General features: G+C 49.9%; 2 protein-coding genes across 6 annotated transcripts; one reads left to right on the forward strand and one right to left on the reverse strand.

The window, feature by feature from the left end:
* The first annotated feature begins 722 nt into the window (after positions 1-722).
* Positions 723-12,032, forward strand: SUMF2 (sulfatase modifying factor 2). 4 transcript variants are annotated; one of them, XM_081133634.1, is made up of 10 exons: positions 763-877; positions 1,771-1,812; positions 2,363-2,519; positions 5,334-5,448; positions 5,888-5,932; positions 6,288-6,438; positions 7,276-7,331; positions 9,549-9,633; positions 9,803-9,947; positions 11,157-12,032. In XM_081133634.1, the coding sequence occupies exons 1-10, from the start codon at positions 814-816 to the stop codon at positions 11,239-11,241; spliced, it is 945 nt and encodes a 314-aa protein (XP_080989760.1). In that variant the 5' UTR covers positions 763-813; the 3' UTR covers positions 11,242-12,032. The 4 variants fall into 4 exon arrangements, with proteins under 4 accessions (XP_080989761.1, XP_080989763.1, XP_080989760.1 ...); XM_081133636.1 differs by having other exon boundaries at positions 779-1,061; XM_081133635.1 differs by lacking the exon at positions 1,771-1,812 and having other exon boundaries at positions 723-877.
* PHKG1 (phosphorylase kinase catalytic subunit gamma 1) lies at positions 8,959-20,870 on the reverse strand. 2 transcript variants are annotated; one of them, XM_081133633.1, is made up of 11 exons: positions 20,679-20,840; positions 19,601-19,748; positions 18,184-18,297; positions 17,520-17,698; positions 17,026-17,080; positions 14,497-14,562; positions 14,056-14,219; positions 13,570-13,660; positions 13,293-13,446; positions 12,992-13,117; positions 8,959-12,632 (listed from the first exon to the last, which is right to left on the reverse strand). In XM_081133633.1, the coding sequence occupies exons 3-11, from the start codon at positions 18,264-18,266 to the stop codon at positions 12,387-12,389; spliced, it is 1,164 nt and encodes a 387-aa protein (XP_080989759.1). In that variant the 5' UTR covers positions 18,267-18,297; positions 19,601-19,748; positions 20,679-20,840; the 3' UTR covers positions 8,959-12,386. The 2 variants fall into 2 exon arrangements, with proteins under 2 accessions (XP_080989759.1, XP_080989758.1); XM_081133632.1 differs by lacking the exon at positions 19,601-19,748 and having other exon boundaries at positions 20,679-20,870.
* Between the last annotated feature and the right edge of the window lie 337 nt (positions 20,871-21,207).

Below are 21,207 nucleotides of genomic sequence, written 5' to 3' on the forward strand. Positions count from 1 at the left end.
TAGACCATATATATTCACACTTCTGGGCCTTTGCTTATGCTGAAATATCCATCTCCAAATCTTCAGTGTTGTTTTCTTCTGAAGTCATTCTAGTGTTTCCAGTAAGTCGGTTTTATACAGTTGGTATATCTGTACAGTCCTTGAAGGTGAAATTGTGTTGCTAAGCTGTGTATTTTGAGGACTTGGCAGTTGCCTGCAGTGAGTGTGCAATAAATGTTTAACTTGAAACCTTTTCTGTCATTTTGCACTGGCATTTCAAGGCACAAAAGGAATCTGAATATATCTTTATTCTTGAAAGTATCACAAATGTCGCCCTTTTCCCCCCATTGATCCCCTCCACCCTGTACCCTTCCCCCAGGCCTTCACCACACTATTGTCTGTGTTGGTGGGTTATGAACATAAGTTCTTAGGTTAATGTCTCTCCACCCACCCACAACAGCCTTCCCTCAGATCCCTCAGTCTGTTCCATGCTTCTGTGTCTCTGGATCTATTTTGTTTGTTAAAAGGAATCTGAATATAAAAGGAAAGGAAGTCCCTCCAAATGTTAACAGGTCATGAAGGGGATTCTGAAATGGCAGGCCTCTCGACACGAACCCTGAGGAAATTGTGTTTGTTTTAGCCTGACCCCGCTTTAAATTCAGGCCCCAGCCTGTTCTGGGCACCTGGACTAATGACACCCTTGGGTTGACTATCTAAAGGGTGCGCTAGGGGGCAGTGCACAAGGGGTAGTCCACGTGGTGCGCGTAGAGCGCATGCGCGGCACGGGCGGGCGTGTGCTGGGTTCCGGGTGCCGCGGCGGTTCGCGCTCCCGGCATGAGTTCCTCGCGGCCGCTGCTGGCCCTGCTGTCGCTCCTGTCCAGCCTGCGGATCGACCGAGGTCAGTGCGCTGGGCCGCCCGCCTCCCCCTGGCGCCACTTGCCCCAGGAAGCGTCGGGGAAGGGGTGGGCGCTCCCCAGAGACTGCTGTCCCCCCAGGCGACTCACAGCTCACGTCCTTGAATTTTACTGCCTTTTTACTTTTATCATTTTGGAATCTTCGAGCATAAGTTAAAAAAGCAGACTGTAAGTGTAACGAGCTCCCCCCCCCGTACCCCCCCCCCAGCTTAACAGCAGCCAGTGTGCGGCCAGTCTTGCATCTCTGGTCACCCGCACCGACCCCCCCCCCCCCCAGGATCACACTGAGTGAATGCAGCCTTACACAATTTTATTCCTAAGTAATTGGGCTCCAGTAGCCAAAAGTCAAGTCACGAAAAAAAACACCATGCCATTTTCCACCTACAAAACTTAACATCCAGCCAGTGTTCAGATTCACCTACTATAAGTGTTTTTTAATTATAGCTTACTTCTTGAATTCGTGTCAAGATAAACTTTCTACATTGCAATTGTATGTTTTTTTCTTAGTTCCCTTTTATTCTGAGATTTTCCGGCCTGCCTCATTTTTCCCCCCTTGAAGTGAGTGGAGTTCTCAGTGTGAGTGTATCAGAATGAGAAGGAGAGCCAAAGACGGGATCCGGAGGGACGTGAAAAGACATAGACTCTGCCTTTGAGGAATTAAGGTTCTTAGACACCCTTAGGTAGAAGCGTAATACCCTGAAGTGTTACCTGTTGGAAATAGCACTGGCCTGGAAGTCAAGAGACCTGGATCTAGTCCTGTCTCCTGCTAACTAGCTCTTTAAAGTCACTTTCCTTTTTGGGTCCTGGTTTCCCTCCTGTTAAAGAAGGGGATAGAATTAAAGATCCTTTTAATTTGATTTTTTTTTTTTTTTTTGAGGCATTCAAACAGCAAGTATGAAGGAGCTCATTCAATTGGATGGTAATTATTTTGCACTTGCGCTAGGTGCCAGGGATACATTTGCAAAATAGATGTAGTCCTTTCCTTTCTGGAGTACGTGATATAATGGTAAGAACTGATAAGGGTTCAACAGGTAGAGAGGAAGAGACAGAGAAACAGCATGAGCAGAAGTATGGGTAGAAAGGTCTAGATATATTTCAGGGTATAGTGTCTAGATTTACATCGCTGGGACAAAGGGTTGTTGTATAGAGGAATCGAGAAGTAAGGAAATAAACATTTGTTGCAAACCTACCATGTGCTCAACATTTTACACTGAATTCGTGCAGCTATGCCTATAAGATAGATGCTATTCCCATTTTATAGATGAAGAAATTAAAACTCAGATTAAGTGATTGCCTAAGGTCACCCAGCAAATTATGTGGGAGAACAAGAATTTAAAGCAAAAATTTTAAGCCTCCATTTTTTTGTTGATGCACACTCATTTTTATGAGTATTATATATGATCCAAATATTGCCACTTGATTTTTATATACTCGTGTATTAGTGACAACTGTCTTTTTTCTCTCTGCAGGAAATGGGCAGGTGACAGGCATGGTTCAGCTACCAGGTGGGAGATTCCAGATGGGAACAAATTCACCAGATGGAAGAGATGGTGAAGGACCTGTCCGGGAGGTGACAGTAAAACCTTTTTCCATCGACATATTTCCTGTCACCAACAAAGATTTCAGGTACATCAGGAGTTCATCCAGGAGGAGTAAAGGCTCTTTCAAATCTTCATTCTTAATATCTAAAAGGAAGCTAGCTGGTTCACTATCACATATCTTTGCAATAATACTGTGAGCTAAGTGTTATCTACATTTTTCAGGTGAAGAATCTGAAGTCCAAAGAGGTTTACCTTGCTCTCTGTTAGTGGCAGACCTGGGCTTGTAGCTCAAATTCCCTGACTCTTGAGCCAGTGGATTTTCTATTACACTGGGCATAGCACTAAGAAATCTGGGCAAAAGTGAAACGCTCAACAGAAACCTCTTCAACAAGGGAGAAGGGATTGGGAGGAGGGTCATACTAGCTGAGAGTGCCTTGAATTCCCTTTGTATATATTTAGGGAATAGCATTGTTTTAGAAGTCAAACATTGTGGTCGCAGCTCACAGGTTGAACTGCCTTAGTTTCCTCAAGGTGATACATTTTGTAACTTACCTTCAGGGGGTACAGGGGTGAATGTATAGAGAGGCTGTTGGAGGAGGAAAGGGAGGGGACAGGAAGGTAATAAAAAATATGGGAAATGACTTAAATGTTACATTTGTGGAGTTAAAACATTTGAAGGTAGAAGGTTATGGGGGAAAATTGATTCAGGAGACGTATACTGAAGTAAGCATAGGATTGTTGGTATACTCCTCCGGCCCTTTCACTCAGTGATTCCACCTCTAGGGATTTGTCTCAAGGAAAGAATTAAAGTTGTTCAAAAACATTTAGCTAAAAAGATGACATTGTAAACAACTATTAACAATTTAAGGATATTTAAACATACTGTATCAATATAACAGAATACTTAGCATTTAAAATCCTATTGTCAAGCCTGGTCCGCATGGCTCAGTGGTTGAGCACCAACCGATGATCCAGGAGATCACTGTTGGATTGTGGTTTGATTCCCAGTCAGGATACATGTCTGGGTTGCAGCTAGACTCCCAGTGAAGGGTGTGCAGGAGGCAGCAGATCAATGAGTCTCTCATCATTGAGAGTTTTTCTCTTTTTCTCTCCGCATTTCCCCTCTCCCCCTCTGTCCCTTCCTCTCTCTGAAATCAATAAAGGTATATTAAAAAAAAAAAAAAAAAAATCCTGTTGTCAAAAAGAGAGTTATGAGCCCTGGCCAGGAGTCAACCGATTGATGTTTCTCTCCCCACCCCCCACCCCTGCCTGCCTCTTTCTCTCCCCACCCTTCCTCTCTCTCAACATATGAGGATTGAAAACAACAACAACAAAAAACCCCAGGAAATTATGAGATGCTAAGGGAAGAAAGTAGCTTACAAAATAATATATAATGTGTGATCCCATTTTTAAAACCTATGTATATAGAATGTGTATGCATTAAAGAAGAAGTGGAAGTGCATTAGTTGACAGATTTTTCCCATGTTTTTGTGACTTCCAAATGAAAATAATTCCAGGGAAACACCTTGTTAAATGGGGTGGGGGGGAGGGGTGGCCGGGAGAATATGGAATGAGAATTTGGTGTGATAATGGATTATGTTAATTTTTTGTTACCTACTTGTATTTTCTCATTTTTCTACAGTACCATGTATACTGTTTATATATGCTTTTTTAAAGTATTTTTAGATAAGAAAGTTATTAAAATTGAAGGAGAAATCCTTTCTGATCAGACTTGTACCATATCATGGCAAACCAAAATAGATAGCTGCACAGTATGTATCTTTAAGATTTCAAATTATGACCTAGTATATGGTAGAAATATAACGTCACTTCTAGCAAGTCCCTAAACTTTGCTTAGAACCCATATTTCATCTGCCTGTCTGGCAAAAGATTCTCAAACTGTTCAGATGCTCTGAGGCTGGTAAATAGCTGTTGCTACCAGTTCTGATCTACTCTATTCTCAGTGCCCCTCTGGTGGGTGAACAGTATCTTCTTGTATCAGAGGGCTGGCACCAGCCAGTGATAATGAAATCAATCTATCTGGCCCAGCAATCTCCTTGCTGAAATACGCTAAGCCATACCCAACTATGAAAAGCTGTTCTAAAATCTCAGCAACTTTTTTTTTTTGTCTTTAATTTTTTTCTTTTCTTTTGTTTTTTTCAGCAACTCATTTTTACTTGATTCAGTTTCTTTCTTCTGTTAGATGGAGATGATAACACCTGTTCCGCCTCCCTCCCATGATCGTTGTGAGACTAGGTATATAGGAAAGACTTTTCAGAAAAGAGACCTATTCCCCACCCTTAAATCTTCTCGGCAGCTTTATTTATAATCTCTAAAAACTGGAGATAACCCAAATGACCTGCAGTTGGCGAATGAATAAACAAAATCTGGTACATCCATACAATGAAATACTACTCAGCAATGAAAAGGAACAAATTACCAAAACCTTCAACAGCATGGATGAATCTTAGAGGCATTATACTGAGAGAAGCCAGACCCCAAAACTATATCCTGTATGGTTCAATTTATGTGAATGTGTATTCCAGGAAAGGTAAAATCATAGGGATAAAAAACAGATCAGCGATTGCAGGGCCACAGGGGAGTTTTGGGGGGTGTTTAATGGAACTGCTTTGTTTCTTGATTGTGATAGTGACTGTATGCTTTGTCAAAACTCACAAAAGCATACACTCAAAAGGCTGAATTTCACCGTATGTGAATTGCACATACAAGCAACAGATTTTAAAAGAAAACCTGTTCAGGGTCTACGGTGAATTCCTTGGAGTTCATGAGAGCTCTGTGATGTGTGACTTACAGGATATGTGAGCTTTTCTGGAGCAGGAGAGGGGAGGATGGAGCACAGAAACCTTTCAGCTGAACCAAGTGAAATATCTCTTTTCAGGGAGTTTGTCAGGGAGAAAAAGTACCAGACAGAGGCCGAGACCTTTGGGTGGAGCTTTGTCTTTGAGGACTTTGTCTCCGATGAGCTTAGAAACAAAGCAACTCAGCAAATGAAGGTGAGAAACCCTGGGCGTGTGGTTGAGGGAATGGGAGTGGGACCTGGACATAGAATCCTGTGGGATGTGGAGTCACCTGGACCACAGTAGAAATCAAACCTGAGAGCTGGAGGCAGCAATTGAGAGAAGCCCTCCCTGGAGGGTTCAGGTGAGCACCCAGTCCCAGGAAGCGAGCCCTGAGCTGGTTCCTGCATAGAGAGATACATATAAGGTTCAAGATACGTCCTGAACAAGCAGAACATCCTGACAACCTCCCTCTAGTGAGGGTCCTGAGACATTATACTTTAAAGATTCCAGACACAGCCTCACTTGGAGCACCTGAGTCTCGGCCTGAAATGTCTGCCCCGCCTCCCGTGTGTCATTCAGGCAGGTGCCGCGCTGGGTTTGAGCATCTTGCAGTCTTGTTCCTGTTTTCAGCCATGCTCTTTCTTCTTTGTAGCCTGTTCTCTGGTGGCTTCCAGTGGAAAGGGCATTCTGGAGGCAGGTAAGGGTTGGTTTCTGCACCTTGTTTTCTACCCCTGGAGGGCTGGCTTCCCTAGACCCCTCGCCCAGCTGGGAATACTAAGTTAAAAAGGCTGACAGAGGAATTTCAGGAAAACAGACAAGTGACTGTCTCCTCTGCCCTTGTTTTTTTTCTGTCGCCCATCCCAGTTTTCTTTTCAGTCTCATGTTAGTCTCTCCTTTCTGACTCTGGACCTCTCCTCACTCACCAGGCTCTCTCTTCCAACTTCTTTGCTTCGCCTAGTGTCACAAGCTGCACTCAGGTACCCTAAGCCTAGCCTTCCTAGAGTTCTGTGAGCTCCTAAAGCCTGTCTCACTTCACTCCTCCCGGCTGTCAGCCTGCAGGTCCCGGCTCGGGCATCCGAGAGAGGCTGGAGCTCCCAGTGGTGCATGTGAGCTGGAACGATGCGCAGGCCTACTGTGCTTGGCGGGGGAAACGGCTGCCCACCGAGGAAGAGTGGGAGTTCGCGGCCCGAGGGGGCTTGAAGGGTACAGAGATGCCAGGGCGATTTCCCTCTGCACTCTCCATCCTGCCAGGCACTGGGGGGGGGGGGGGGGGTTTGAAGGGTGGGAAGGCTCCATGCTCCCTAGAGCAGTGCTTTTTCAAGCGTGTAGTGAAGGACCAGTTCCTGTTGTTATTTTCACTTCTCATTTATCTCAGACCAATAGTATGTAAAATATCATAGAAATTCATAACTGGAAAATGGAATGAAAAAAACACTAATTTTTTTTATTGTTGGAGATTCCACAGACATGTTACATTTCAAAAAATACAGTCAGAACAGCATCGCATAGAGAAAAAGAGGAGAGCTGTCCAAACCGCATGCCTTTTCCATAGGCCTATAGAGAGTAATATTAAAAATTGCTTGTTGCTCGTAACTTTGTTGTTCCGCAATCCTAACTACAAAAGACAGTTATGAGAGTGACCTAGCAATTCCTCATATTCAGGACCTCTACACACTCTTCACGTGAACACCAGCTATACCAATACAATAGTCAAAGTTAGTACTGTGATACATGAGGGTGCTTGTTCTTTTAGCTTGTAAGTCCAATGAACTAGTTTCTCAGTGGTTACTCTCAATTTTCGGCACCGATCTCCACGTGAACTGGTAACAAAATGGTTTACAGACTGGCCTTGATCAGAACCACACCTAGGATTGCACTGCCCTGGGGGTAACACAGGAGGCGGGGCTCCGAATGCAGTGCAATGAGTGGAAGGGATGGGCAGGGGATAGAAAAATAACTTCCTTTGGGTTCCCCCACTCTTTCTGTCTTTCCCAACTCTTCACCTCTCTCTCCACTGCTGTCTCCTTGCTCTCCCGGCAGGTCAGGTTTACCCCTGGGGAAACCAGTTCCAGCCAAACCGCACCAACCTGTGGCAGGTAAGAGACATTCCTCACCCCTGACCCTCCTCAAAGCATTGAGACCTGCCGTAGGCCAGGCATTGTGTTAGGCTGTGGGATTCAGAGAGCTTGGGTTCTAATGGAACTGAAAGCCGGTTAAGGGGTGAAGCAGGAGACAAGGTGGTAGTGCAGAGTGTGCTCGGGAGGAAGTCATTCATTGCCTGAGAGCACTGGGGGTGACTTCCCAGAGAAGATGACATTCAAGCTGATCAAATGGGAGTGTGCCAAGTGAAGAGTGGAGGAAAGGGTGTTCCAAGCATAACAGAAGAAGCAATGTGAGTGTTGGCATTGTATTAGGAAAGGCTACTGTGTGTTTGGAAACATGACAGATTCGGAGAGGCTGGAGCATTGGGAAACAATTGGGGGGGGGGGGCGGGCCTAGGAAACGACATAGACAGTGGGTTGGAGGCAGATTTTGAAGGAGCAGGTGTGCCCGGGTATGGTTTTAAATTTTCCCCTCTAGGCATTGGGGAGCCACTGGAGGTTTTAAAACAGGGGAATAACAACATCAGGTGTTAACCTGTGGGATGCTAATGGTTGCTCATTTGTGCAGGACCAGATGAAGTAGAGCTGCAGAGGTGGCTGGGGGTCTCTAGATTTGAGTCTGTGGCAGTGGCCCAGGTGATTACAAACACTTGAATTAAGTGGAAGTGGGATAGAGAGGAAGCCAAATGGGAGAGGCATGTCTGAGCAGATAGACAGGGTTTGGTAATTAATCAAATGTGGAGGGGTGGAAGAGAGTTGGACTCAAGCATGAATACAAGTTTGAAAAACAGAGCGATGGTGCTGCAACTATCCAAATAGATAATATGCTTGTTGGGCCAGAGGGATAGAGCCTGATCAGTGTAAGATCAGCTTAGCTTAGGATGTCTTTGGGTCCTTTATATGATCAGTCAGAAGTTGAAAATGTGAGTCTGAAACTTAGGACAAAGGTCTGGGTCAGAGCAAGTAGCTTGAGAGTCATCAGTATATACCTTAGGAAAGAATGACACACACACACACACACACGCCCCAGGAGACTGTCGAGTGAGGGGAGCACAGCCTCAGTGTTTTAGGGAGAAGCATTGAAAAGGGCCTGAGGGTGAGACTGACTTTTCAAATGATCTTGGGATCAGAGCTTTGCAGAAAGAGATATCTGACATACACTGTTTAATCTTTGATAAAGTAACTATTTTGAGCCTCAGTTGCTAGTTGTTAGGCTTTTAAAAATGTTTTTGTTGATTTTAGAGATAGAGGAAACAGAGGGATAGAGAGACAGAAACATCAATAGGCTGCCTCCAGCATGCCTTCCACTGGGGATTGAGCCCGCAACCGGTGACCTCTTGGTTCATGGCTCTACGCTCAACCACTGAGCCACCCTGGCCGGGCAGTTGCTAGTTTTTTATAGGGAAAAAAACACTTGCCTCACAATCTTGCAAGGATTAAATTAAAAGACATAAGTGTAGGCCCTGGCCGGGTAGCTCAGTTGTTTAGAACATTGCCCTGATACAGCGAGGTTGCAGGTTTGATTCCCGGTCAGGGCACTAAAAAAAGAAAAAGACGTAAGTGTAGCAGCCCTAGCACATGGTGGGTGTTGAGTAAACTACAGTCCCTTCATCTTCTGTTTCAGAAGAGCAGCTGCCATAGAGTCGTGGCAGCTGAACCCAATTTTAATGAGAGGCATGAACAAGTTGAACAAATCGCATTTGCAAATATAGATTACTTTTTCAAGAATTTTGGTGGTAAAGAGCAAGAGGTGAGGAAGGCAGAGTCAGGGCAGATGAGGCAAAGTTAAACCTATGGGTGGTGGAAGAGAGAGATGGCACCAGAGAGCATAGGATGGGCATCTGTGGTTCCTAAGAAGGTGGAGGGTGCAGGGCATGGAGAAGGGGAGGAGAAGCCTTTCTTCCCAAGGCGCCTAGGACACGGGGCTGGAGGCAGAGGGGAGGCAGGCTCTGAGAGTGGGGAAAGTGGGAGTGGGATGGGCTTGACACGGACCACTGCAGGCACAGGGGAGACCACACACTTCCTGAGCCAGCTGGGAGGTCATGGCGGAGGACATGAGGCACTGGTTTGGGAGCTCAGGCTGGGAACTTCTGATCACTGCCATATGCCCTTCCCCCTATTCCAGCACCATGACCTTGGTTTTCTTGTGGGCAGGCAGGAACACCTGCCATAGGACAGGATGGTAAATCTTCCTAAATCTCTTTCCCTTAGGGAAAGTTCCCCAAGGGTGACAAGGCTGAGGACGGCTTCCATGGGGTCTCTCCAGTGAATGCATTCCCCCCACAGAATAACTATGGTAAGATTTCTCATCTGTCAACATTCAAAAATTGGCTGGTGGGAGCAGATCTGATAGATGAGGCAGAGAGAAGTGCTACCGGGGGAGCATTCGCTTCCCAGGGCGTTGACGGCTAGCAGGTGGGCATCATGCTTCCCAGCTTAGAACTGACCCACCTGCTGTGCTGCAGGGCTCTATGACCTCGTGGGCAACGTGTGGGAGTGGACAGCTTCACCATACCAGGGTGCTCACCAGGACATGCGTGTCCTCCGGGGGGCATCCTGGATCGACACATCCGATGGCTCCGCCAATCACCGGGCCCGGGTCACCACCAGGTAAGGAGCTTGGTAGATGGGGGCTGAGAGTCTGGGACGTGTCCTCTCAGAGCACAGGCGCCACCACAGCTGGTCTTGGCACTGCTTCTGCATCTCTGCTTCCACCAGGAGATGTGGTTGTGGAAAAGAAAGGCAGTGCTTGCCAGGAAAAACAAAACAGTCCAGGACAACTTGTGCCTTTTCTTCTCAGCTCTCAGCACCAAGGGAGACTTTGTGTCCAGCATCTCAATTACGTGGGCTTCTCTTCTTGTCCTCATAAGTAGGTGTGCAGAGGGAGGGAAGTAGAATGGCCACATCAATAGGTCATGGCCATGGGTCATGGCAGTGCTGACTCTTTAAACAGGTGGGCTCATGAAAAATCATTTCTACAATCATTTTGATTTACAGTCAAGTTAAAAATGGGCTCAGGTGGGTCCTGGGACCTGTTCATTTCATACAGATGGTTAGTGGTGGCACCTGAATGGTAGAATCCCAGGCTTCTGGTCCCCTTTCTACTTCATCCATCTGTAGATTTATTTCTGTTGATCTCTCTGCAACTCCTCCTACTCCTGGGCTCCATAAGGACTGTAGAGGCCACTGTTTCTATGGCCTCAGGATATCAGGTTTGCAGGTGTTTCTTGGACCCACAGAGGCCCCTGGATTCTCTCAGGTGTTTTTTTTTAGGACAAAATAGTAGAAAAAGTACTGGCCTGGAAACTGTGTCTCACACTGATTCTGTTGTGCCACTGAAGCAATGGTTGGCCTTGGGCAAGAAATTTAAACCTTTCTAGTATCTGATCCTGGGTCTATAAAATGGTGAACAAATCGTGCTTTCCAGAGCAGCTGGAAAATGGCAAATGAGGGATATATGTGAAACTTCTTTGAAAAGAAGCTTCTGGCACTGTGATACTCTCACTTCTTGCCAACAGTTTTTTTTCCTTCAGCTTAGTTATTCCTAACTACTAGCAGTCAAAGTTATTAGTCATGGTCTTTCCTGCCTCCCAGTGCAGTGTCTCAGGACCACTCTCTCTTCCTCAACCCTGTCCCAAGGCCACTTCATGTCCCCAGGAGTGCCCTCTGACCAGGCTTATTTCCAGACCATGCCCTCTGTAGTCCTCGGGGGCCCCCCAGACCACAGCAGTCCCTGGGAGGTGGAACAGGAAAGTTGGGTAAGGCCCAAGGCCCCTTTCTCAACAAATGTTCATTCTCTGTCCCCTTTTCTGTTGGCAGGATGGGCAACACTCCAGATTCAGCCTCCGACAACCTGGGCTTCCGCTGTGCTTCCAATATAGGCCGTCTGCCGGGGGAGCTGTGAGCAGCCACTCAGAGCCAAGGAGAAGAGCCCCCGTGGTACCCATGCCACTCCCTGGTCACATTCCAAACAGCCAAACTTGAAGCTCTTCAAATTTAGCCTCGGGAATGACTGCCTTCCCCTTCCCCCCTTCCTTTATGACAGGCACTTACCACCAGGGCAGAAGAGGCCTCTGGCCTCAGAGGAGCTGCTGTCTCTTGGTGAAGGGGCCCAGCTCACTGATTGTGGTGGGAGCTGGGTGTTTCTCTTAGAGGTAAAATATTAACCATACAGGGGCCAAATACTCAAATGACTGGGGCAGAGTATTCTTAAAGGCAGTTTGTTAAAAAAAAATTTAAATCTGTTCCCTCCCCCTTTCTCTGTGTCTGATTCCGGAATCTGACATTGTTTCTGAGGGCAGAATTTCCACAGTTCTCTTTGTTTTCCCAGAAAATGACTGTAGGAAGGAAATTCTTCCTTCATTTCCCTCATGTATAGTGTTCTATGTGCCTCTGAAGGAATGTAATTTCCACTCTCTGTAAGTAAAACGCAGTGATGTGGCCTCTTTCAAGCACAATTCCGTCTTCAAAGGGTCTGGGAGAACCAAGTATATACCAGGCCAAACTGTGCATCGTGCGAGTCACAAAGTAAATAGTACGCCAGCGAGACAAGCGTGAAAAGTGTCCCTTTCTGTTGTTAGTTATATGTAAGGGCTCCCATATGCCTCTGAAAACCTGCCCCCTTGAGAGAAGAACCTGCTCCCGTGTGTCCCTGGACACTGAGGTCAGTAAAGCCTCCTGTGATTGTATACCTCAGACTGCTGTCCGTCTTTTCTCCTCACGCTGGGACCCTCAGGGAGGTGCACCCGAGTGTCAGTAACTCAGGGCCCCCCATGAGGAGAGACTGAGATGGTGGTACAACCGGGATGTGGAGAGCAGGACCACAGCTAGTCCCCTCCTGTGGGCCTGGCCTCATCTGCACTTACCGCTGTGTGATGGGAGTGCCCCGCTCTTCTGGTGCAGAGCCTCTGAGCAGCGATGGCCCAGGCCCAGGCGGCCTGGCCAGGATCGAGGGGCCCTCTGCACAGTCTCACTCCTTTGTCTGACTAATGTTTCTGTGGCTTCCCCTCGCTGCCTGTGCCCTCGCTCCCCCTCCCTCCTGCCAGCCCCTCAGTAGTCCTCCTCGACCTGGGAGAGCAGTACGGCCTTGGGTTTGTTCTCAAAGAGGGCCGCCCGGTTCTGCGCCTGGCCTTTCTTTACCCAGTGGCCATAGATCCGGAAAGCGTAGGCGTCGATGAGTCGGCGCAGAGGCCGGAGGGAATAGGGGTCACAAATGACGATCTCCCGGGTCACGGGCTTCACCCGGTGGTACAGATAGTAGATCCGCACTGAAGCCAGCACCGTCAGAGCGATCACCTGAGGAAGGCCGGGACTGAGCCTGGGCCAGCCCCTGCAGGCCTGTCTCCTCCCATCCAGTGCAGGGAGGCCCTGAGCTTGTGGCTTTTGACGGGCCCTTCCCAGGGTTCCCCCCATTCCTGCCCCCCCCAGGCATCCGAAAGCATTTAGACTGCGGGAGCCAGTCAGGTGACACCTGTCTTCCCTGAAGCCAGAGGTTCCCGGAACCATCATGGGTGGGTGGGAGGGGAAGGGCAGGGGCCCTGGAAACCCTAGGCGGAAGGAGCAGTCCCTGGGGGGAAAGAATGGACTTGGGGGCTTGGCCTTGAGGAGGCAGCAGCGACTGCCCCAGGGCCCTGGTGGGAAGGGAGCTTCAGTACCTTGAATTTCCCCCGCGGGCTGAAGTGCCGCACTTCCTCCACATCATACTGCTGGAAGAAGGGGTGCGCCAAGGCCTCTTCTGCCGTAAGGCGGCCCTGGGGGTCCACCACCAAGAAGCGGGAAACCTGAGAGAACAGGGGGTGGGTAGTGAAAACATCGAGGCAGGGTCCTCACCAGCACTTCAGGAGACATGGGGTCTCTCCTGGCAGACTCTTCCATCCTGTGCCTGGCACACCCCCCTCTCCCCATGGCGACTGCCCCCTTGCCTGAGCCCAGGAGCCAGCGGGCCTGGCCCCTCACCAAGTCTTTCACGGTGTCCGAGTAGTCATCCCACTCGGGGGAGCCAAACTGGTAGTTGCCACTCATGATCATCCTCAGCATCAGCATCTGCTTCCGGTGCCAGAAGGGCGGGGAGCCGGCCAGCAGGGTGTACATGATGACCCCTGTGCTCCACCTGGCGCCAGGGGTGGGGAGGAAGGCGGGAGGGCTGGCTGTAGCTCTGGCCAGTTCCTCCCCTCCCCAGTCAGGTGTTCCTGGCCAAGGTGGCACCCCTGTCCCTTCTCCCCAACACACTCACATGTCCACCTCCTTCCCGTAGCCCGGGTGGTCATTGTTCATGGAGCACTGAATGATCTCAGGGGCCAGGTAACTGGGGGTCCCACAGACCTCTGCAGGAATAGTTACCATCAGGATAGGTCAGCAGGGGGCACTTGGAAAAAGAAGGTCCAAAGAAAGAAGATGGATCAGAAATGGTGTTTGCGCTGGGACTCTCCTAGCATTGGCCAACTTCAGGGGCAAGGGCAGGGGCAAGGGCTGGCTCATAGGGCCACCCCCTCAGGGCCTGTCGGTTCCCTGGTCTAGCCATTCTGGCCTGGAACTCAGGCAATGGGAACCTGGCTCAACTCAGTCCTGAGAAGAAGGGCCTACCTGAGAAGACATCTAGCCCTGAAATGATAGGATTTTTTTTCTGGGTGGAAAAATAGGGGAGGAAGCCGGGCCATCTCTGTTCCTGGGCAAATGGTGAGAAAGCCTGAGCCCCTGGAATGGGCCCACATTACCAGACCTCGTAGCTTCTCTCCTGGCTCCAGCTGGCAGGAAAAGCCAAAGTCTGTGAGCTTGATATTCATGTCATCATCCAAGAGGATGTTCTCGGGCTTCAGGTCGCGATGTACAATGTTGAGTTTGTGTAAGGTGCAGATCACCTCCAGCAGGGCTCTCATGATCTTCCTGGGGCGGGACAGGCACATTTCACTCTTGTCCCCTACTCTGCAGGGCCAGGTAGCAGGCAGGGAGACCAAAACCCACATACCAGCCAGACTGCAAGTGAGAGAGGACTCGGGCCAGTCTGGGAAGTCCAGGCTGAGCCAAGGAGGGAGGAAGGTCACAAAAGCCAGTGTCACACACCCCTACCCCAGACAAGTGCACTCCATGCCCCTCCAAGACCTGGGTGCCTGTAGCACTAGCACTCGGACAGGGAGTGAGGGAGGGGCAAGTGGGTCCTCACCTGGTTTCCTTCTCACTCAGGGTGACCTTCTCAGTGAGGTAATCAAAGAGCTCCCCTCTCTTCATCCTGTGGGGACACAGGGTTTGTAGCTGAATTGGTCCCAAGACCACCCCTTTCTTACCCTGCTCCCAGAGAGCTCCTTCTCACCCTGTACCTCCAGAGGCAAATGACCAAGGTCTGCAGGGAGGAGCTGGGAAGTGCGTGGAGAGGTGGTCTGGGAAGACCAGAAGAAGAGCAAGGGAGGCCGGAGGGGTGGGATGGCACCAGTGTGAGGGTGCTCCCCCATCTGTGGAAGGACATCATGGACTGGGATCTATCAGGGCCAAAGTCAGGGCTGGGAGGTAAAAAACTGGTCCAAGGCCCCCCTGGCCCAAGGACCCAAACCCACATCAGAAAGACAGGAGTATCCTGATTTTTTTTTTCAGGCTCAAATGGAGTGGCAGTACAAGTGTTGGAGGAGCAGTTTTGCCTGTTTGGGGATTAAGAATTGCTGTTCAATCTTCTCACTTCTTGGAGTGGTCTATAAAGAGGTCTGTGCTAGAACAATCTAGTTATAAGCTGGCGAGTAACTTGGGGCAGCATTAAAAATAGATTCCCCAAGCAACTTCTTCAAAGGTTAGAGACATCTGAGCTGCCCCCAAGGACAGTGCCACTGAGTGGAGTTGGGGCAGCTGCCGCCATCTAGTCTGGAGGGGCCCTGGGGAAGTTTCCCTGCCTTAAATAGAAAAGGTGCATCCTGCCCCCTCTCACCCAGCCCTCTAGGGAAAGCAGTTGGATTCCTAGGGCTCAAGGAATTTTGCCAGTGTCACTGGGAGGCAAGAAAACCATTGAACTTAGCTGCCAGAGCAGCAAGACAGGTTCTGTTCGAGGAAACAACCTAGAATTTACAGAGATAAGCCTTGCTTTATACAACATCTGTAATGTGTTCCTAAAAAGCAACATATGAATCCAGCTTTTGTCATTTTAATTCCATTTTAAAGACACTAGGACAACTCACTATGAGCAATAGCAGCAGCAGCAGCAAAAAAGATTTACCTGTAAGTACTGGGGACTGTGCAAGTTCCATCAGCAGGCTCCTGCCTTATTGGAGCTGGCGGTTTAATTGTATGCACACGCCAACTTACATTGTTTCTCCAAGTCAAATGACACTTCAGTACAGCCACAATATGAAATGTTCCAACAATTACAAAATCTGCTTGAACAATTTTCTAAGAAACCCAGTCCCTAAACTAGCTGTTATGTATGGAGAAATGAAGACACCCCTTTCACAGTGGGCCAACAGCAGAGATTTCTGTTCTTCAGCTAGGACTCAGAAGAGTTGGGAAACAAGGAGCCAGGGAGCTCCTTTCCCTGGGAACCTTTCTAACAAAAATGGTAATAGCGTCTGAATGCCCCATTCACAGAGCACTTTGTGTTGTTCGAATTTGATGCTTGGAGCCTGGTGACACAGGCAGAGTGGTTGGTATCATTTGTCCTTTCTTGGGGAAACAGAGGTTCTCAGAGCTGGAGGGCCCACTGGTGCCCGTAACAAGGAGCTCCCCTCAGTAGCCCTGCTGGTGCAGACACAGGGGAATAGTGACACTCCCCTGATGATGACGATGATGTCCATCTTAGAACCGCACCGCAGACACAACCCTTACCTCCCTGGTGGGCCTTTCACCTCAATACTGCTCCTCCTCCTCTCCACTCTGGCCTCCTGACAGTCGGGGAAATCCTTTTCAAAAGCAAATCAAATCATTGCTCTCCTGATGTCCACCCTCCAAAGTCCTTACCACAGCTAAAATGCCCGCAGAATCTGGTCTTCGGTCCTGTCCGACCTCGCATCCTGCCATCACCACAGGCTCGCTCCACTCCCCCACCCTGGCTTCCCTGCCAGTCCTCCAGCACGCGGAGCCCGTCCAGCAGGGCCCTTGCTCTGGCTCTCCCATCTGCCGGAAGGCCCCTTCTCCAGGTCTTGGTTCAGATTCCTCCCTCACCTCACCCAGGTCTCTGCTCAGGTCACGTCCTGCAGAGCCTTCCCTCACCACGTCATCCAAAGAAAAGAGGCCTCACCTCTCCCTAACTGCCGTTCAGCTTTGTGTGCATGGACTTGGCTGCGTGTGTATGTTACGGCGTGATCGCTTCCTGTTTGAAAGTGATTACATGAAGTCGGGAACCTTATCTGTCCTGCTCACGGTCATACCCTTAATGTCTAGAGTCAGTATTGAATGACCATCATCATCATTGTAGCTAATTGTTATTAATATTTACATTGTGCTGGTAGCTGTGCTGTTATTAGTCCCACAATACTGATGAGAAAATGGATTTTTAAAGAAAACATCCAACCCATAAGTGGTAGACCCAGGATTCAAAACCTGGCAGCCTGACCCCACCCCAGGGGCTGATCTGATTAAAGCACTTGTGATCCTATTTGGCATCCACAGTGTAGGGGTCTGGCTGCTAGTCTCCGGGAAGCCCTAGATGAGGGACCACAACACGAGGTTCCCGATGGGCCTCAGGGTATGGCTGGCTCCAGGGCTGGGTACTTACAGATCAAACACCAAGAAGAAGAAAGTGTTGGTCTCATAAGTGTCCTTCAGCTGTACTGAAATGGAAATGGCTGGCTTGTCTCAGGTGGCAGAGGAGCCTGGGCAGAAGCAGCGGGGCATAGGGGCAGGGGGATTAAAGCTGCTGGAGCTGACTTCAGAAGTGGAGGGGGTATCTGGATGGGACTCAAAGGAGGCCCGCCAGGGGAAGGGGCAGGCCCAGGGACTTCACATCCCACCCCCACCAACACCCAGCCCCAGAGGGACCCCTTCTGACTGGCTGGAAGAGGAGACTTAGAGCTGAATCCCTGGAGCAGTCTTCCTGGAGGTTGGAGCTGGAACCTGAAGCCTCAGGGCACTGGGCTGGTGGGGCCTCAGGGTGCAGGAGACACTCTGGACAGTTCTGGCTAGCTGCGCAGTGGGCTCTACTCCCTGACTTGGGTTATCAGGGCAAAAGCATGGTAGAGCACCCCACTATGGCTGGGAGCCGGCACTCACTGATGTTGGGGTATCCTGACACCTTGTGCAGGATGTCCACCTCCTTCAGCGTGGCCTCTCGCAGCTCCTGCACCTCCTTGGGGCTGAAACTGCCTCCGCCGGTGACGTCAATGATCTTCACGGCGTACTCCTTGCACGTGGGCTTGTGGATACAGCGCCTGACGACACTGCTAACTCCCCTGGAGGTGCAGAGGACAGATGGTCCCAGGGTGTGTCCCAAGTCCAGGCCACAGCAAAGATGTCCTGCCTTGTTCCCCAACTCCCAGTGAGCTTTTGATGACAATAGGATACTGATGAATAACAAGCCTGGTCCCAGGCTTCTTAACTCCCAGCTCAGTGTTCACACATAGAAAGAGGCTCCACACTCTTAAGGTCATAAGCTTCCTCTGACCCCTGATCCCTGACCCTGGCCCAGTGCTGGGTTTGGATGTGTTTGTCATCAGCATCAGTCAGCACTGCGGGAAGCTCTTTGCCAAGAGAGGTCTCTGATCTGGGTACTCTTACACCCCCTATCTGTCCTGTTCAGGAGGGGAGGGATTCTCCAGTTGCACAGTGCTTTGGGATGGAAATGGGCTCGGTGCTCAGGGCCAAGCAGAGATTGGCCCAGCCTGCAGAGCTGGCGGGTGCCTAGGACAGCATTTCCTGGGGAAGGTCTGGGCCTTACCTGCCCAGGATCTCCTTGGGCTCATAGTTCTCATAGAAACCCTCTGTGGAATGTGAGTCCAGCAGTGCCTCATCCCGTGTCATGCTCAGCTCCTTGGGGTAGTTCTGAAGGGCTCTGAGAGGGGCACGGAAAGAAGCTGTCAGCCATCCTGACCTAAGGGATGTGCTCTTTGAGGGCTGGGACCATTTTCACCCATCTTTGTCTCTCCCAGCACAGGGCTGGCCTATTGTAAACGTTCAAAACAAATATTTGTGTGTTGAAAAATGCTTTGGAAAGAGCCCAGCATCGTTCTTCCCACTTCTTCCCACTGGCTGTGAACTCTTGTGAGCCCAGGTGCCCATGTCTCCCTGCAGGTTCTCTCTAAGCTGCTGCTCCCCCTGCAGGAGCAGAAATACTCAGCCAGGCCCAGGCTGCGGCAGGACATCGGGCCATCAGGCCCCAAAGGTAGCTCTGAGGAGGCTGACACACCCTTGATTTTAGAAAGAACCACAAACGCCCTGGCTTGGTAGCTCAATAGGTTAGTGTCATCCTGATACACCAAGGTTGTGGGTTCAATCCCTGGTCAGGGCACATACAAGAATCAGCCAACGAGTGCATAAGTAAGTGAAACAACAAATCGATGTTTCTCTCTCCCTCAAATCAGTCAATAAAAATAAACTTGGAAAGAACCACAGAGAAACTCTTTAGAGGACAAATGCAAGTGCGGTTTCCTCTCCTCTCTGAGGAGATGAGGCTGGTGCTGCTTTTCCTCTGCCTGCTCTCTGCGCTTGTGGAAAACGTGAGAAGCTGCACAATGTCATCTTCCTAACATGCTGCTCTCACAGCCTCTCCTTGGCTACCCGGGTCCTAACTGTCTGACCCTGAAAACACCCCTTTCAGAACATGCTTCCTGACCTTCCCACTGCTCCTTCCTCTCTCGTTTTGTCCTTAACACGGATTTTCATAATCACCTTTCCTTCATTCATCCTTTTATACTCTTTGTAAAGCACTGTGCGAGATGCTCTGGGGGATGCAGAGCTCGATGGGAGAATCCTGGTCCCAGCCTCTGGTGTCACTTGTCAGTGTGTGCTGTCATGTCCCCCATTAAACCGTGATCTTCTCGCCTGGCCGGAGTGGCTCAGTTGGCTGAGGGTCATCCTGTGCACTGAAAGGCTGTGGGTTCGATTCCTAGTCAGGGCACATGTGGGAGGCAACCAATTAATGTTTCTCTCTCACATTGATGTGTGTGTGTGTCTCTCTCCCCCCTCTTCTCTAGTATTAAAAAAATAAAAACAAACAAAAACTGTAATCTTCTCTAGGATGTCCCAGCCCCTCTGTGTGCAGTGCAGACATGTAGCAGGTGCTGCTCCCTAGATGTGAGTTGTTGGAGGTTTCCCTTTGGTGCACTGTTCTGTTGGCAGAATGCCCCGTGTCCTACCTGACAATGACCAGCGAGCCGAGTGGTCCTGCACAGTGTGGGGCAGCACAGAGCTAGGACACTCAGGCCTGGACACAGAGGAGCTGAGCTGGCCAGCTTTGCTTCAGCTATGTAGAGGCCACAGGGGTACCGACCTCAGATGAAGGATCTGAGGAATGGGGAAAGTTCTCTACTGACAGGAAGAAGAGCAGACAGAAAACAGGCACAAGCTGCCACTCGGCAGGGCCCAACTGTTCTAGCCCCACTTCTACTGCCCTTTCTGGGCCCAACAAGGCCCGTCCTGTCCAAAGGGCCAATTTGCTGACCAGCCAAGCTGCAGCCCTGGCTGCCTCGGGACTCGGACTGACTGTTCCAGGAAGCCTGGTGTCCCCACTGCTGGGTGCCTGGTTATCAGAGAATGAGAATAACAGTCTCCTCTGCCAGCAGCAGGCACCTGAGCTGCTCACAGGCTGCTTCTGCCCTGTCAGCAACCCCAACTGAGCATAGGAGAGCCTGTTCCCTATAACATTGAGTTTGGTTCCTGGCAAGTCCTTTTAAGTTCCCAACACTGGATAGACCAGTTCTTTCCCTTCCCCCAGCCCTCCATGGGCAGAGGGTATATCTGGACCCACCCCAGGATGCCATCCCAGCCGAAGGATCCATTCCATGCCACAGCCAAGTTCAGCTAGTCCTGACTGCATTCATCTCTCCTGGAGTGGGGTGGGGGAGGTTTCTCTTGCCCTCTCCCCTTGTTCTAGGCCTAACTTGGGGCTAACTTTGTGCCTCTGTTCACTGACCCCACCTGCACCCCCCACACTGTCCCTAAACCTCTTTGAAAGGGGTCATCAAATGGGCTTAGTGGTTTCTGGAACATAACTTCCCTCCCCCAAACTCAGAATCTGAAAACATAGTCACAGGCACCCACTTTCTAAACTCCTCTGGAGGCCTCAAGAGTCAATGCTGCCGCTCTTGTGGTCCACTTGCCTTCAGAAAGAAGCGGGTCTAATGGATTTCGGGGTTTCTATCTTCTCTACCCCACAGCCTCCCCCTCTCCCTGTCTGCAGCCTGGCTTTTGCCCATCACTGGCCCAGCTACTCACCGTTAGGTCCTCGCAGGCCCTTGAGTGGACTTGACAGGAATCTCAAAGGTCCCACAGCCCCTTGCGGAAAGGGGGCGACAGAAGACTGAAGTGTGTCCTGAGCAGCTGCCGGTGGACAGAGCAGAATGTTTTGCTGCTCTTCCTTGTGCTTTGCTACTTGATGAGGGAAGGCTGAGGTGCCAAAAATAAATCACAAGGGCAAACCGGGCTGCTGGCCAAGTCTCAGCAGGGGTGACCTCTGGTGGAGGGTGAGGGAAGTTCGGGTGACCTGGGACCAGGCCTGGCAACATGAGGTGACTGACGGATCTTCCTTCTGGAGCTCAATTGGCCTCTAGGCTCAGAAGATCTGAAGCCAACCTGCTTGTCTGGGAGCTATTTCTGTTTGCTGTGATCAGGAAACAGCACACTGGTGCACCCACACTAGTGTCGGGACCCGGACATGAGGATCTGCTCAGGGACAGTTTGTGTGGGTGCCCTACAAAATGTAGACCTTCAAGGTTAGACAACATCCGCTTCAGGAATCGACCTC

The sequence above is a fragment of the Miniopterus schreibersii genome (assembly GCF_964146895.1).
Source record: "Miniopterus schreibersii genome assembly, chromosome: 3".
In the NCBI taxonomy this organism is placed as follows: Eukaryota; Metazoa; Chordata; class Mammalia; order Chiroptera; family Miniopteridae; genus Miniopterus; species Miniopterus schreibersii.